This window comes from Petaurus breviceps, unplaced genomic scaffold (assembly GCF_028583685.1).
Source record: "Petaurus breviceps papuanus isolate PSGF00001 unplaced genomic scaffold, PetGlider_PUasm1.0 76, whole genome shotgun sequence".
NCBI lineage: Eukaryota > Metazoa > Chordata > Mammalia > Diprotodontia > Petauridae > Petaurus > Petaurus breviceps.
The window spans coordinates 9,603,400-9,616,922 of record NW_027186473.1 but is presented as its reverse complement, the minus strand read 5'-3'; the positions used below and the strand labels follow the sequence as shown (position 1 = coordinate 9,616,922).

Here is a 13,523-nt window from a genome sequence, read left to right as displayed (position 1 = left end):
ATAGTCAGTCCAGTCAATCAAAAAAGCATTTATTAAGGGCTTACTTTATGTCTGTAAGTGCTGGGGAAATATAGAAAGGCAAAAACAGTCCCTGACTTGAAAGAAATCACATTCTAATTGGGTAGGTGAATATGTAAATAACTAGGTACATACTACATATACAAAGTAGATGGAAGACCATTAGCTTGTAAGCTCCTTGAGGGCAAGGACTGTCTTTTGATTTTTTTTTAATCCTCTCACTTAGCACAGGGCCTATCATATTGTTCTTGTTGTTTAGTCATTCAGTTGTGTCTCTCTTCAAGACCCTCTGGACCATAACACACCAAGTCCCTCCACAGGGTTTTCTTAGCAAAGATACTGGAGTGGTTTTCCATTTCCTTCTCCTACAGATCACCTTTTGTCAGAATTCTCCACTATGACCTGTCCATCTTGGGTAACCCTGCATGGCATAGTTCATAGCTTCACTGAGCTACATACAAGCCCCTCCACCATGATAAGCAGTGATTCTGTCATATAGCAAGTGCTTAATAAATGTTGATTGATTGATTGAAGACAATCTCAGAAGATAAGGCAACTGGCAGTTTGGGGGCCTGGAAAGGACAACTGAAGAAGGTAGAATTTGAGTTGATTCTTAAAGGAAGACAAGTGGTGAAAATGAGGAGCTAAAGCATTCCAGATATGGAGGGAACAAGAGAGATAGGATGTCATGTTATAGGGGCAACAGGCAGGCCAGAGAAGTTGGATCTCAGAGTGCATGAAGAGTAGAGAAGTGATAAGAAGACTAGAGAGGTGGAAAGTAGCCCAGTTTGGAAGAGCTTTAAATACCAACTAGGGACGTTTTATATCCTGAAGGTAATAGGAGCTCTGCTTGAGTTTATCTTCCCCCACAATATCCTCCTTCACTCTCGTCTTGGGTGGAGAGGTACCTCTTCTCCTGGCCAAAATCAATCCCTCAAAAATGTAACCTTAACCCCATTTCCCTTGGCCTTCACCAGCAGATTGAACCCATTGTCATCCACATTTTCATTATTATCTTCAGTCTCTATTAGCTCCTTCCTAGTTGCCTACAAACTTACTCATATCTTTCCCATTCTTAAAAAAAAACTCTTCTTCCCTTCTTAAAGTCCTTGAGAAAGTATTGACACATCCTCTATGTCCTTTCTTCTCACTCTCTAAATTCTCTGCAATATGATTTCTGTCCTAATTATTCAACTGAAACTGCCCTCTCCAAAGGTACCAATGATCTCTTAATTGCACAATCTAATGGCCTTTTCTTAATCCTCATTATTCTTGACCTCTCTAAAGTACTTAACACTGTTAGTCACTTTTTTTTCCTAGATTACTCTTTTCTCTCTAGGTTTTCATGATTGCTTTCTTCTAATTTCCTTCCACTCCTCCTCCAATCACCTTTGCTTGTTCTTCATCCATGTCCAACAATATGTATGGGAATAAGCATTTACTACTATGTGCCAGGCACTGTACTAAGTGCTTTACAAATATTATCTCATTTGATCATAACGACAACCCTTAGAAATAGGTGCTATTAATATCCCCATTTTACAGTTGAGAAAACTGAGGCAGATAGAAGTTGTTACTTGATCAAGGCCACACAGAAAGTGACTGAGGTCAGATTTAGACTTCCTGATTCTAGGCCCAGGGTTTTATCCACTGTACCACTAGGTGTATCCCCCAAGGCTCTACCCTGTTCTGTTTTCTATTGGCCTCTATATTATCTTGGTGATTTCATCAATCAACAAACATTTATTAAGCACCTACTATATTCCAGGCACAGTGCTAAGCACTAGGGATACAGAGAGTCTCTGCCCTCAAGAAACTCACCAGGATTGAGTTTTCATCCCTATGCAGATGATTTCCAGATAGATAGACAGGCAGACAGACAGAAAGATAGATAGATACAGATTATATAGCTGTGGAGCTGTAGAAATACGTAGTCTGTCTCCTGAGCTCACTTGATCAACTGCCTTTTGGAAGTCTTACCCTGGATGTCCTCTGTAAACATCTCAAACTTACTATGTCCAAAACAGAAATAATTACCATCACCCAAACCCCTCCAAATTCCCCTCTTTTACAAATGTACCTATTACTGTTAATGGTGCCATCCTCCCAGTTACCCAGGATTTCAACTTTGGTATTCTAAACCTAGCAGCCGCCCAGCAGGTTTCAGTTGTTCCTGACGTATCTATCTCCACTCCAGACTCGGTTGTTCCTGAGGGATCTCTCTCCACTCCAGACTCAGTTGTTCCTTAAGGATCTCTCCCCTCAATCTCATTCAACTCACGTATCCAATACAATGCATGCTAAATCTAGTCATTTCTACCTTCACAACATCACAACAACCTATGTGTCTTCTGTCTATTCACACAGCTACCTTTACGTCTGGCCTGGATTACTGCAAAATAGCCTTCTAACTACTCTCCCTGCCTCAAGTGTTTCTATTCCAGTGTATCCTCACTAAGTTGTCAAAGTGCTATTTTTATTAAAGCATAAGTCTACCCATATCACACCTCTACTCAATATACTCTGATCCAACCTCCTCAAATCACAGACCTCAGAAATTGAAGCCTAGAGAGGTGAAATGACTTGTCCAGCTTTCTATATGTACTAAGTAGTAGAGATGGGATCTGAATAAAGTCCTTGGACTCTAGAATGCCATTACTTTTTCTATTACACCCAATAAATCTGATTCCCTTCCACTTTCTCTTTCTCTAATTATACTACTATTTGAGTCTTATCCATCAACAATGTAAAAAAAAAAAAGCATCTCCACCCCCTCCCCAAATAGCTCCCCATCCTACAATGTAATAACTTCACATTCTCACCAAACAACAAATATAAAATAAAAAACAAAAAAAAAATTAAAAAGGACTGAGCTCAAGCATAGGGAAATGACAACCTTAACTTAAATCTTAATGAATACTGGCAACTGGGTAAAATTCAGTATTTAGCCTTCCCCATTATGATCATGACCTAATTGGTTGTCTGTAAGTTTGTTAGTGTGTTACTTCCCTACATAATAATGAAATTCAAATGAACAAATTTTGCTCTTGATAAAAATTAGAAAAATAATATTTTTGAAAACTGATATCATGTAAGGAAAATAAACCAAACTTTTATTGTGAAACTTTATTAGTCATGATAAAGCTACTGAAGTAAACAATACTCTATATAAATTCACTAACTACATAAATGTTATCAAGAAGAGACTGACTACAAAAAGCATTATGTTTGGACACAGCTATAGCAACCATTGTGTCCTTTTGTACTTTAAGAATCTGACACCTTGTAGTTTATAATTAGTCAACAAAAATACAAAATAAACACAGATAGTATCTCTGTAAGAAGATCTCTTCATTTCTTTTGAACTGACACACATTGAATGCACAATTTTAATTCATTACAGTAAAAGTGTATTACAAAAGAGGAAATTGCCCCATAAAATAATAAAGAGTCTTGGTTCATAATCTATTTTTTTAACTTCAAACAAGATCCTGACTAGGAGGTTAATTTTGTGACTCTATGGTGCTTTTGTCCACCTTTATATACCATAGAAAAGTACCTTTAAAACTCCCCTCCCCAAAATCTGGTCCTCAGTGTGGACTAATAAAGTTTCAAGGAATCCTAAAATTTGAACCTACTGGAGGCAGATGCGGAGTAACCCAGATCTGTGACTAAAATCCATTCATTTGTGTACTTTATCTTTGGTTAGGTCCTCTTCAAGCAGCAGCATTAATTTGTAAATTATCTTCATGCGACTATGAGATAATTAAGTAGCCAAAATTAATTGCTAGCAACAATAGAAGCCCAGATGGATGTGGCTAGTTTGTAGTGTGAATATAAAAGAAAATTCTAAATCACATGTTCTTCAGTCACTAAATCAGATGGATTTGAAAGATGAGATCTTTGAATTAAATAGTGGACCCACAAAGGAGTTATTTACATCTGGTCTCCAAACTTGATGTAAATAAATCCACAACAATTAGCACTGTGCCTTATATAGGGGAAGTGGTCAAATAAAATTTGAACAAATGAAATTTTCTGATGTGGATGAAACATTAAAACTCAATAATAGAAGACAAATCCCCTCAGGTGCTGGTCAAAATAGAAAGGAAGCCATTTCATCTTAATTGAAAAGTTCAAGTTATAAAAGCCCCTAAATTTCAAATGTAATAAGAAATTTAAAGTCATAAGAAATAATCCAATTATATACTGAGTCAGATAAGTTACTCTGAAGGGTCCCATTAAATTTTCAGGTCTAAAAAAGATGGCCCTCTAACATTTAAATTTATCTTTATAATTTATTTGAATATCTTTTCATAACTTTTGTGTAAGTGGATCAAAAACATTATAGTCTGATGAATTAATTAACAAATGAATATTTGTGGTCAGTTCTATTAGGTGCTATTGAGGTTATAGTATCAGAGATACACCCCCCTCTCTTGGAATCCCTAGTCCTTTCAAGACTGAAACCTTTTATGGGAAATCTTTCTCTCCTTCCTCAAATTATGTCTTCATCTAAAAGGCTGTGTCCAGAATGTGAGATTCTAGACTATTTTTTTTTCATTTTGTTTCTGCAAACCCAGCACCTAGTACAGTGCTTTTGTACAAAGTAGGTACTTAACATATATGATTACTAGATTAGGGGAAAAAAAAAGTCAGGCAAGACTAGAGGAGAGGTCACCCTGAGATTGTGAAAAATAAGATTCCGTATATATAGAGTAAAGCCAGAGTATGGATGGAATTGAAAGCCAGGCAGAGAACTTGAAAGAGCAGAACATAGAGAACCATTAAAGGTTTCTGAACAGAAGAACTGATGTGTTGAAAGCTGGAAAGAGTTTGGTGATATGAAGAAGGCCTGAGCTGATATAGTAGCTAAAAGAAATTAACTGAAAAGAAAGAATATGAAAGACATTGCAAATAAAAAGTAAATAGAACTTCATGACTGACTGAATATAAGAGATGACAAAGCCAGATAAATCAAAGTAACTTTGAAATTTAGAGCCTAGCTAACTCAAAAAATAAAAGCTGGGAGAAGGGGGTACTTGAAGAATAATATCTTAAGTGAGTCCTATTTTCAGCTACATCTAATCATCATATATATAAGTATGTATGTATGTATAATGCATATGTGTAATCAAACAAGAGCAGAAGTATTGGAAAGTGTTTGTAAACAAATGAAATTTGAAGTATAAACTATGGGCAAAAGGAAATTGGACATAGGTCACAAAACATAGGTTGAAGCTAAGTTATGGTGGGCTTTGAATGCCAAGCTAAGGAGCTGGGATTTTTTTCAGCAGGCAACTCAACAGGTATCTTACACTATTCCTTATCCTACAATGTTCTTGACCTTCATCTCTGTTGAAATCCTTTCTATCCTACTGATTCTTTCATTATTCTTTTTTATTTTTTTATTTTAAGATAATTTTAAGATTTTAAGAGATAAAATATATAATATTTTATTATTCAATTTTCCCAGAATTGAGGTTTTTCTTCCACAGAATCATCACATTCATAGTAAAAAGGGAAGAAATTTATTAAGTTTCTGCTGTATTCTAGACATTATACTAAATGTTTTACAAATATTATCTCATTTAATCTTCACAATAATACTGGGAGGTAAGTGCTATTATTATCATCTCCATTTTACATAGTTGAGGAAACTTAGACAGTTTAACGACTTGCCCAAGGTCACACAGCTTGGAAGTATCCAAAGTTGGGTTTGAACTCAGATTTTTGTGACACCAGATGATCCATTTGTCCACTGTGCCACTAGTATCTCTCTTTTTAACCTACCGTGTTCTACTGTGTATTATGTGAATTTGTATATATTTTATTTTCCTCATATTAGATTTTTAAACTCCTTGAAGGATAAGGACTAAATCTTATTATTTTTTTTAATGTTTCTCAACATATAAACACAGAATGGATACAATATGTGTTAAATGAAGAGTTACTTTTCATTTTTTTCTCAAAAACTTGGGAAGGTGGATGACAAAAGGAAGTATAGAGAAGGGAGGGATGTGACAATAAGAAGAAAGAAAGAGAGGGGAGGTGGGAAGGTCATACAGCCCCTAATCAGATTAGGTGAGTCTGGGAATGAAGAAATAGTTTCAGGCAGAGATATTTTTCCTGAAGAGAATCCCACCAAACAACAAAGAATGGGAAAGGAGATTAGGATTGAAGAAGCTGCATAGCAATAGCTTATAGATCTACTAGACTTCAAAATTTATAATCAATTAAAATCTACTGCTTGGGTAATGCCCCTTTAAGAAATGGGTAAATGTTCATGTAAATACATAAGGCACAGGACAGCTAGACAGCACAGTGGGCAAAGTACAGGGCCTGGAGTTAGGAAGACTGATCTTCCTGAGTGCAAATCTGGCCTCAGACACTTAAGAGCTGTGTGACCCTGAGCAAGTCACTTCACCTTGTTTGCCTCAGTTGCCTCATCTGTAAAATGAGGTGGAAAAGAAAATAGCAAGCCATTCCAGTATCTTTTGCAAGAAAACTTAAATGGGAAAGAAAACTTAAAAAAGAGAATCACACTCAGCTGAGCAACAACATAAGATACACTCTAATTCCATTGTGGAAATGAGCTAGGTTATGATTTGATTACCTGATATTTTCTTATTACAAATTACAATACAATCAGTCCTCAATTCATTACTGCTTTTTTCTTGTGGACAAAGGCAGCTAGCTGGCACAGTGGATAAAGAACTGGGCCTAAAGTCAGGAACTGTGCAAGTTAACTTCTGTTTACCTCAGTATCCTACCCTGTAAAATGGGAATAATAACAGAAGCTACTTCGATGAGTTGTTTTAAGGATCAAATGAGATAATAATTATAAAGTGCCTTGCACATAGTAGGCCATAGATAATGGAAACTATAATAACCTCCTTAGGTGGTTCCTTCCTGGTTCTGTGATTGGGGAAAAAAATGACAATCTGATGAGTTTAAAAATTAAAAATTCTGAGATTACCCACAGTTTTGGAGAGATTGGTGGTAAATGAGAGTATAAAAAATCATGCTGTGTGATTATAGAAAAAGGCTAAACATAACTGTGATTTAGTAATATTTAACTTTTAGATTAGATCCTGACGAATGAAATGCAAGGGAGACTTAGGTCACAGCCTACCTTAGGCTAGACCAGACAAGTCAATTGCCTTCCATTCCAATCGTTATGGCAACCAGCGTCCTTGGTTACGGCTTTCCCAGGAAATCACAGAAGTCAGGGTTTCCTCAGCTATTTACACTGGAAGAACCCCTTGGTTCTGGGCTCTGGCAGGACTCGAGCACTGCCCGAAGGCCCGAAAATAAGGAACAAAAGTAGTAAGAGTCTTTTTGTCATGTTACAGGTCTGCAGCGAATCTCAGAGTTATAGAACTGGAAGGGATCCTCAGGAGACTACTAATCCAACCTGTAATCACTTACAACTCAAGGAGTGAAAAAGGCAGTGAGTGAAGTCCGAAGACTGACCTGGGTTTGAGTTCCTGCTCTCTTAGGATCACATCTCTAACTGGAAAGGACCTTACAGATCATCTAGAATTATTCTAATCCTAACCGCTCATTTTACCAATGAGAAAACTGAGGGCTTAGAAGGTGAATCATTGCAGTACTTGCCCAAAGTCACACAGGCAGTAAGCATCAGAAGGGGGGGCGGGGGGTTTGAACCCGTCCTCTGACTCCAAAGCATCCAATGGCATGCTTTTTGGCATTACCTTGCCCAAGTCACTGTGATAAGATCATTTTCCGTGTGACCTTAGGTGAGTGAAGTCAACCCACCTCTCTGGGCTCTTTTCCCCCCCTGTCTATAAAATGAATACGATTTTTGGAGTGGCACTAAGTCTGTGATCCTGTCAAGCATGTTTGCAGTCCCCTAAAGAGAAGGCAGGACTGTGTAATTTACTCTAACTTGGACGCCTCCCACCCTCCCGGGAATCTCCGAGGATAGGTGAGCCCTGGGATTCCTGCCGGGGGCTTGGACCCAAGCGACTCACATAGTAATCCTTGTACCACGTCTCCAATTTCTCCTGCAACGTCCTATAGCATTCGTTGTTAACTAATCTTCTCAGGCTGTCCGCCATGATTGCTCCTTGGTTTTTACAGGTGTATGTCAATTTTGGAAGGGCAGAGGGTGGGAAGGATGTTTTCTTCCTAAATGGGGGGAAGGGGACCCTTAGAGCCCAAAAGGTGTTTCTATTGTTTACAGGGTCTTCAGCATCTGCAGTCGCCGGCTGGGGATGGGTTAGGAAGGGGAAAGGGGGAGGGGAGGGGAGGTGTTCCTCGGCCCTCAGGAGCCAGCATCCGTGGCCCCTTAGGGTGCCCCTCCTGGCGCTGCCTAGACCACTGGTGCATATTTATACCCAGGCGATTATTAAACAAACTTTGACGTTTGCTTTGCTCGGCTGTCAAGGACGCCAGCGCGAAAGGGAGGGCAGCTCTCAGTTGTAGCAACGCTTCCTCTTCCTTCCCTCCCTCCCTTCCCCTTCCCCAGCCCTTTCCCCACCCCCATCCCCTAGCTCTTCAAGCCTTTCTGCCGCTTTTTTTCCTAGTTTAGAAGTCAGGAGGGGGAACTCTATTCTGAACTTGCCTGTGATGCCGCTGCTGTTCTTATTGCTGTTAATGCTTTTGGTGCTACTATTAATACTGCTGCTTTCCGAAGGGGAATGAGTAGACCCAAGAGGACAAGAATATTGAGATGAATTCCTAATGTCGACGGGAATTGACCCCGGAACCTGGATCCGGAAGATACTATGGTGCAGAAAGGCATGACATGAATCTTGATAGAAAGCAAGGTCACCTATACTTTACAAAGCAAGAGACATTAAAATCCAGAGCATGGAAACAGAAGTACAAGTCAGGAAGGTTCACGTGGAACTTTTTACTCCTACATCCTAAATTCAGACTCTTCTCCCCTATTTCAGGTCCTTGGTATCGGGAGAAAACACCACGGCCCTTATTAAGCACCAGAGATGCAAGTTTTATTTTACAGCCTAGTCACTGGTTCAGCTCTCAGGAAGCACCTGAAGGCCGGTATGTTCGGATCCACTCTCCATCCCCTCACACCTATGCTTTCTGTTTGAGCAGGAACAGTTCCTTGAAGGGTAAGGGGCATGTGGGCAATTAGAGGGACAGGGCTTTAACGTTTTAAGTTGCAATCTCAATATCCCTAATGCTAAACAAAAAAAGTTTCCAAATCTGAGCTCCTGTGAAACCCTATCATGAAAACTTTGGCATGAAACTAGAGGACAAGGCAAATGTTACTTCAAAATCTAACTCAAATCCCTCTTGAGGTCTCCCTCACTAAATCAGCAAATCTTCCCTCCAACCAATGGAATAAGCAAGACATTGTCTGTATGAATGGACTATGTCCCAGGAATCATCCATCTCCCTGAATGACCTAGGCAAAGTTGTCAGTGATGCACATGGAACTACCATTGGACCAAAAAGTTATACAGTCACATATAAATTTATTTCTCTTGCCTTGTTTTTTGGGTGCAGATGGATAGTTTTGGGGGTTCCAAGATGAGCACACATGAAGAATAACTTCTCAGGTTTGGAAAAGGTTTTAATGGTATATAAAATTAACTTATATGGTAAAATCTCCTTAATTCAGAGTCTACTTAATGCAAATGGTGTTGTAATTAAGACAAGACTTGGGCATTATTTGTTTAAAAAGAATTTCCAAACAATAGTGCAAGGCAATTTTTTTTAATTAAGAAAATAAATTTTTCAGAAACCATCAGCTCTTTGGATGGCATACCATTCTCATCTGGTCTTTTAAGCAGTTCTCCTGCTTAGTTAATCTATTAATTTTGTTACTTTATGTACTTAAAAGTATTAAAACCACTTACTGTCAAATATTGTACAATTCTGACTCTTCACTAATTTAAGTTCCTACAGTTTGAACTGGTGAGGTTTTACTGTATGCAAACCCAAAGTACATTTCAAAATCCTCTCTTCCTGATCTTTTTTTTTCTGAATACCACAAAGAACAAAATTATGTCCATATAGAAAAGACATATATATGCTTAGGTTCATACTAAATACTGTTTCTAATACAAATATACTTTTTGTAGGAGTAGAATGAGAGAAATTAAAATTAGAATCTATAAAAATATCAACATTAATGATATCCTTTTTAAAAAGGAGATTGTGTGAAAACAAGTTTATTTGCTATGCAACCAGAATTAGATTATTCATAGAAAAATTCAAAGGATTTGTAGATGTATGAACAGCAGTCCCCAAAAAATTGTTTGAATTTTATTTTTCAAAAATGTAATTTCCTCCATTCCATTGTTTCATAATATTAAAATCCTTACAAATATCAAAGTGAAATGTCTAATCCTATGAGAGAACTGAATATCCTCTTCACTAAACTGCTTCTCAGTCAAAATCTTAACATCCTCAGAGAAATCTTGAACTAAATTTCACTACATTCACTCCATGATAAAAATCCAAAGTGGAACATGCTTTTTGTAATATGAAATGTCAGAACATTTATTGCCTATAGTAGTCAGCATATCCTTATATTGAAACAATACAAAGACACTCTGAAGGTCTCCCTGAAGAATTTTGGGATCTATTGCATGACATGGGTGACACTGACAAAGGACTGCAGAGCATGGTATGCCCACATCAAAGAAGGCACTTTGGTCAATGAGGGAAGCGAAGCTGCAAAAGAAAAGTGAGATGCACAAATTTAGACATCCCCACTCCAAATGTTCATGTGGATTCTTTGTGCCCAACCTGTAATAGAGCCTTCTGAGCTCATATTGGTCTTAGCCATTGTCAGACACACTTACCTGACACCAACATAGTGATGCCATTTTGGTCCTCTTCCAGAAGGAAGGACAACCACCAACTCCGCATATGCCATCTTGTAGTTTTAATCCTCTTCTTATCTCTATTTCTTTTCTTCTCAACTAGATTATAAACTTCTTCTGAACAGGGTCCATGTTTTATATTTAATGCCCTTTGGAGTAGACGATAAATAAGTGTTTTCTCATGATGAAATTTAGGGATAGGGGCGGCTAGGTGGCGAAGTGAATACAGCACCAGCCCTGGAGTCAGGAGCCACCTGAGTTCAGATCTGGCCTCAGACACTTAACACAAAAAAACTAGCCGTGTGACCTTGGGCAAGTTACTTAACCCTAAATGCCCTCCAAAAAAAGAAAAAAAGAAATTTAGGGATACTAACAAGGAACTCAAAATAGATGAAATATGCGGCACAGATTCTATTTGGATAATTTTGCTCTAATTCGGTAGTTTTAGAAAATAGATGTTTGTATCTTGGTGGAGAGGAAGGTTCAATTCTGTTTTGAATTAGGTTGTGATTATTTGGGGGGGAGACTGTAACTTAAAAAATTAATATTCACCTTATGTTCTGTCCAATTCAAGCTTGACAATTCAATTTATGTGAAGCCCTAGTTACAATATTGTTATCGGTCACTTGTATTTTCTAATTCAAAAAAAAAATAGAAGTGAATTACATGTTCTGAACACAAATTATTATAAACTCTTTAATGGAATAATTTTCATAACTTTGTATATACAAGTAAACAAGAAGTCATGTTTTCCATACTATTGTATACCTCTAACATAACTCAAGACCTAGATATAACAAAATACTTGAATCAGGTAAAATTCAAATATATCCTTAAAGATCTTAGTTTTTACACAAATGAATGTACTACTGCATCAAGATGAACAATATTTTAAGAATAAAATAAATATAAGATCCAATATAGTTCCATATATCTAAAGATATCTTGTACACCAATACTGATGAGTCCAAGCAGAATTTAAAATTGAATGTGAATACAACTAAAACTTTTGGAATCCACATTTTTTAGCTTTCTTAAAGCAATTTAACTGAAGGGAATTTGACTGATTTTTCTTGTCCTGCTTTATAAGTGAAATTATTCAAACAACTTTTCTTACTAATCTTTAAGAAAATATATATTTTTATATGTGACTTACAAGTCACATATAAAGTTTAAAGTCAAAATTTAAGAAATTCCAAATAAAGTAAATATAATATACCCAAGAGGTATCAAATCCACTATCTACCCTGCATTTGACCAGAACCAGTTTAAAATGTAATTGGGAAATAATTAACAATATAAATTACAATATAATAAAACATAAATAATGTTCATATGTAGTTTCTAAGTTAGTATGCTGCCCCAGGGATCCTTATGTATAGTTTGGTGGCCCCATTTCTATTTGACACCACTGGTATATACAACTAACAAAAGAAAAGAGAAAGAATGAAAAGAATATGATTGGCTATTTTACCTCTGATGTCATAATCCTGGTAGAAAAGAAGTTAGAGATTCAGTTTATTGATCTTCCAGTGTCATAATTCCAACATCTATCAGTGAACCATTTTTTTTTTCCTGTAGAACAATTTAACACAGCATTAGTGTACTGTTTTAGGACATATAAATATGGTATAGTTATAGTGGCTCGTGTCACTAAAGATTTTCCAATGTTATAATCCTAACATCTAGCAATGAATCAATTTTTTCTGTAGAACAATTTAACATAGCACTTGCATAGCATTTTAGCACATATAAAAATGGTATAGTTACAGTGACACATGTTACTAAAGAAGAAAAGGCCCAATGTGTGATCTTTAAGGGTCAAAACTGCATGGTACACAGGAATGAGTACTGGTCTGGAACTTAGGAGATCTGGGTTCCAGTCCTGAGGCTACTATGTCACTCTCTTGATTTGGACTAAGTCATCACCTCTGTAGATCTTAATTTCCTTATCTGTAAAATGAAATAGTTGGTCTAGATGGTAAGGTCCCTTCCAATTCTGATATTTTACAATTCTGTGATAAGTCCCCAGCTGTCCAAAGGTATTTTCACCACCTCACCTGAAATTCCCACCTTACAGTAAAGTTAACAAACAAGCAAAGACCTCTGAAATTCAGAGGTCAAGGAAGCAGCTTTGGAGCGCAGGTTATGAAGAAATTGTTAGAAGCAAGTCAATTCCTGAGAATTTACCAGGTCAAAATTGAGGTTGAGTCTATAGCATCTGGAAGATCAGAGAAAAGTGAAAGATTTGAAAACTATGAGATCAAGGTAGAAGTGGAAAGGGGCAATTAACTCCAATTAGTCAAGGAAAAGAAGAGTTTAGATTTCAGGAGCACAAGGCAGAGCAAGGGAAGAGCACCAGAAATCAGAAGGCAAGAGTAACCCTTATCCTAGAGAAAAGAGTCCCAGACTTCGGGCATTCTCTTTATCAGCATTTACTGCCTGGGAGCTGTGTTATCATGGATAGTAAGTACTGAGATCAAAGAGCTAAGTCTACCCAGACATTTTGCCTTATTTTTTACTGCCCATCTCACTTTTTTTTTTCAGAGAACCATTAGACTATGATAACAGTATAGCTGAAAGAGTTCTTAAAGATGATCTAGTCAAACTCCCTCATGTCACATGAGAAAACTGAGACACCAAGATGCTAGGTGACTCGTCCAAGATCACACACCTGAT

At 37.2% G+C, this 13,523-nt stretch overlaps 1 protein-coding gene across 1 annotated transcript in view; it reads right to left on the bottom strand.

Moving 5' to 3' along the window:
* Positions 1 to 13,523, bottom strand: part of SPATA18 (spermatogenesis associated 18) — an 82,326-nt gene that overhangs the window by 66,120 nt on the left and 2,683 nt on the right. The window contains exons 2-6 of the mRNA XM_069105220.1: positions 12,319 to 12,419; positions 11,397 to 11,479; positions 10,824 to 10,993; positions 8,605 to 10,692; positions 8,016 to 8,168 (exon numbers count right to left, since the gene is read on the bottom strand). Coding sequence (XP_068961321.1) covers positions 8,016 to 8,102 — 87 coding nt within the window. The 5' untranslated portion in view covers positions 8,103 to 8,168; positions 8,605 to 10,692; positions 10,824 to 10,993; positions 11,397 to 11,479; positions 12,319 to 12,419. The remainder of the gene's footprint in view (positions 1 to 8,015; positions 8,169 to 8,604; positions 10,693 to 10,823; positions 10,994 to 11,396; positions 11,480 to 12,318; positions 12,420 to 13,523) is intronic.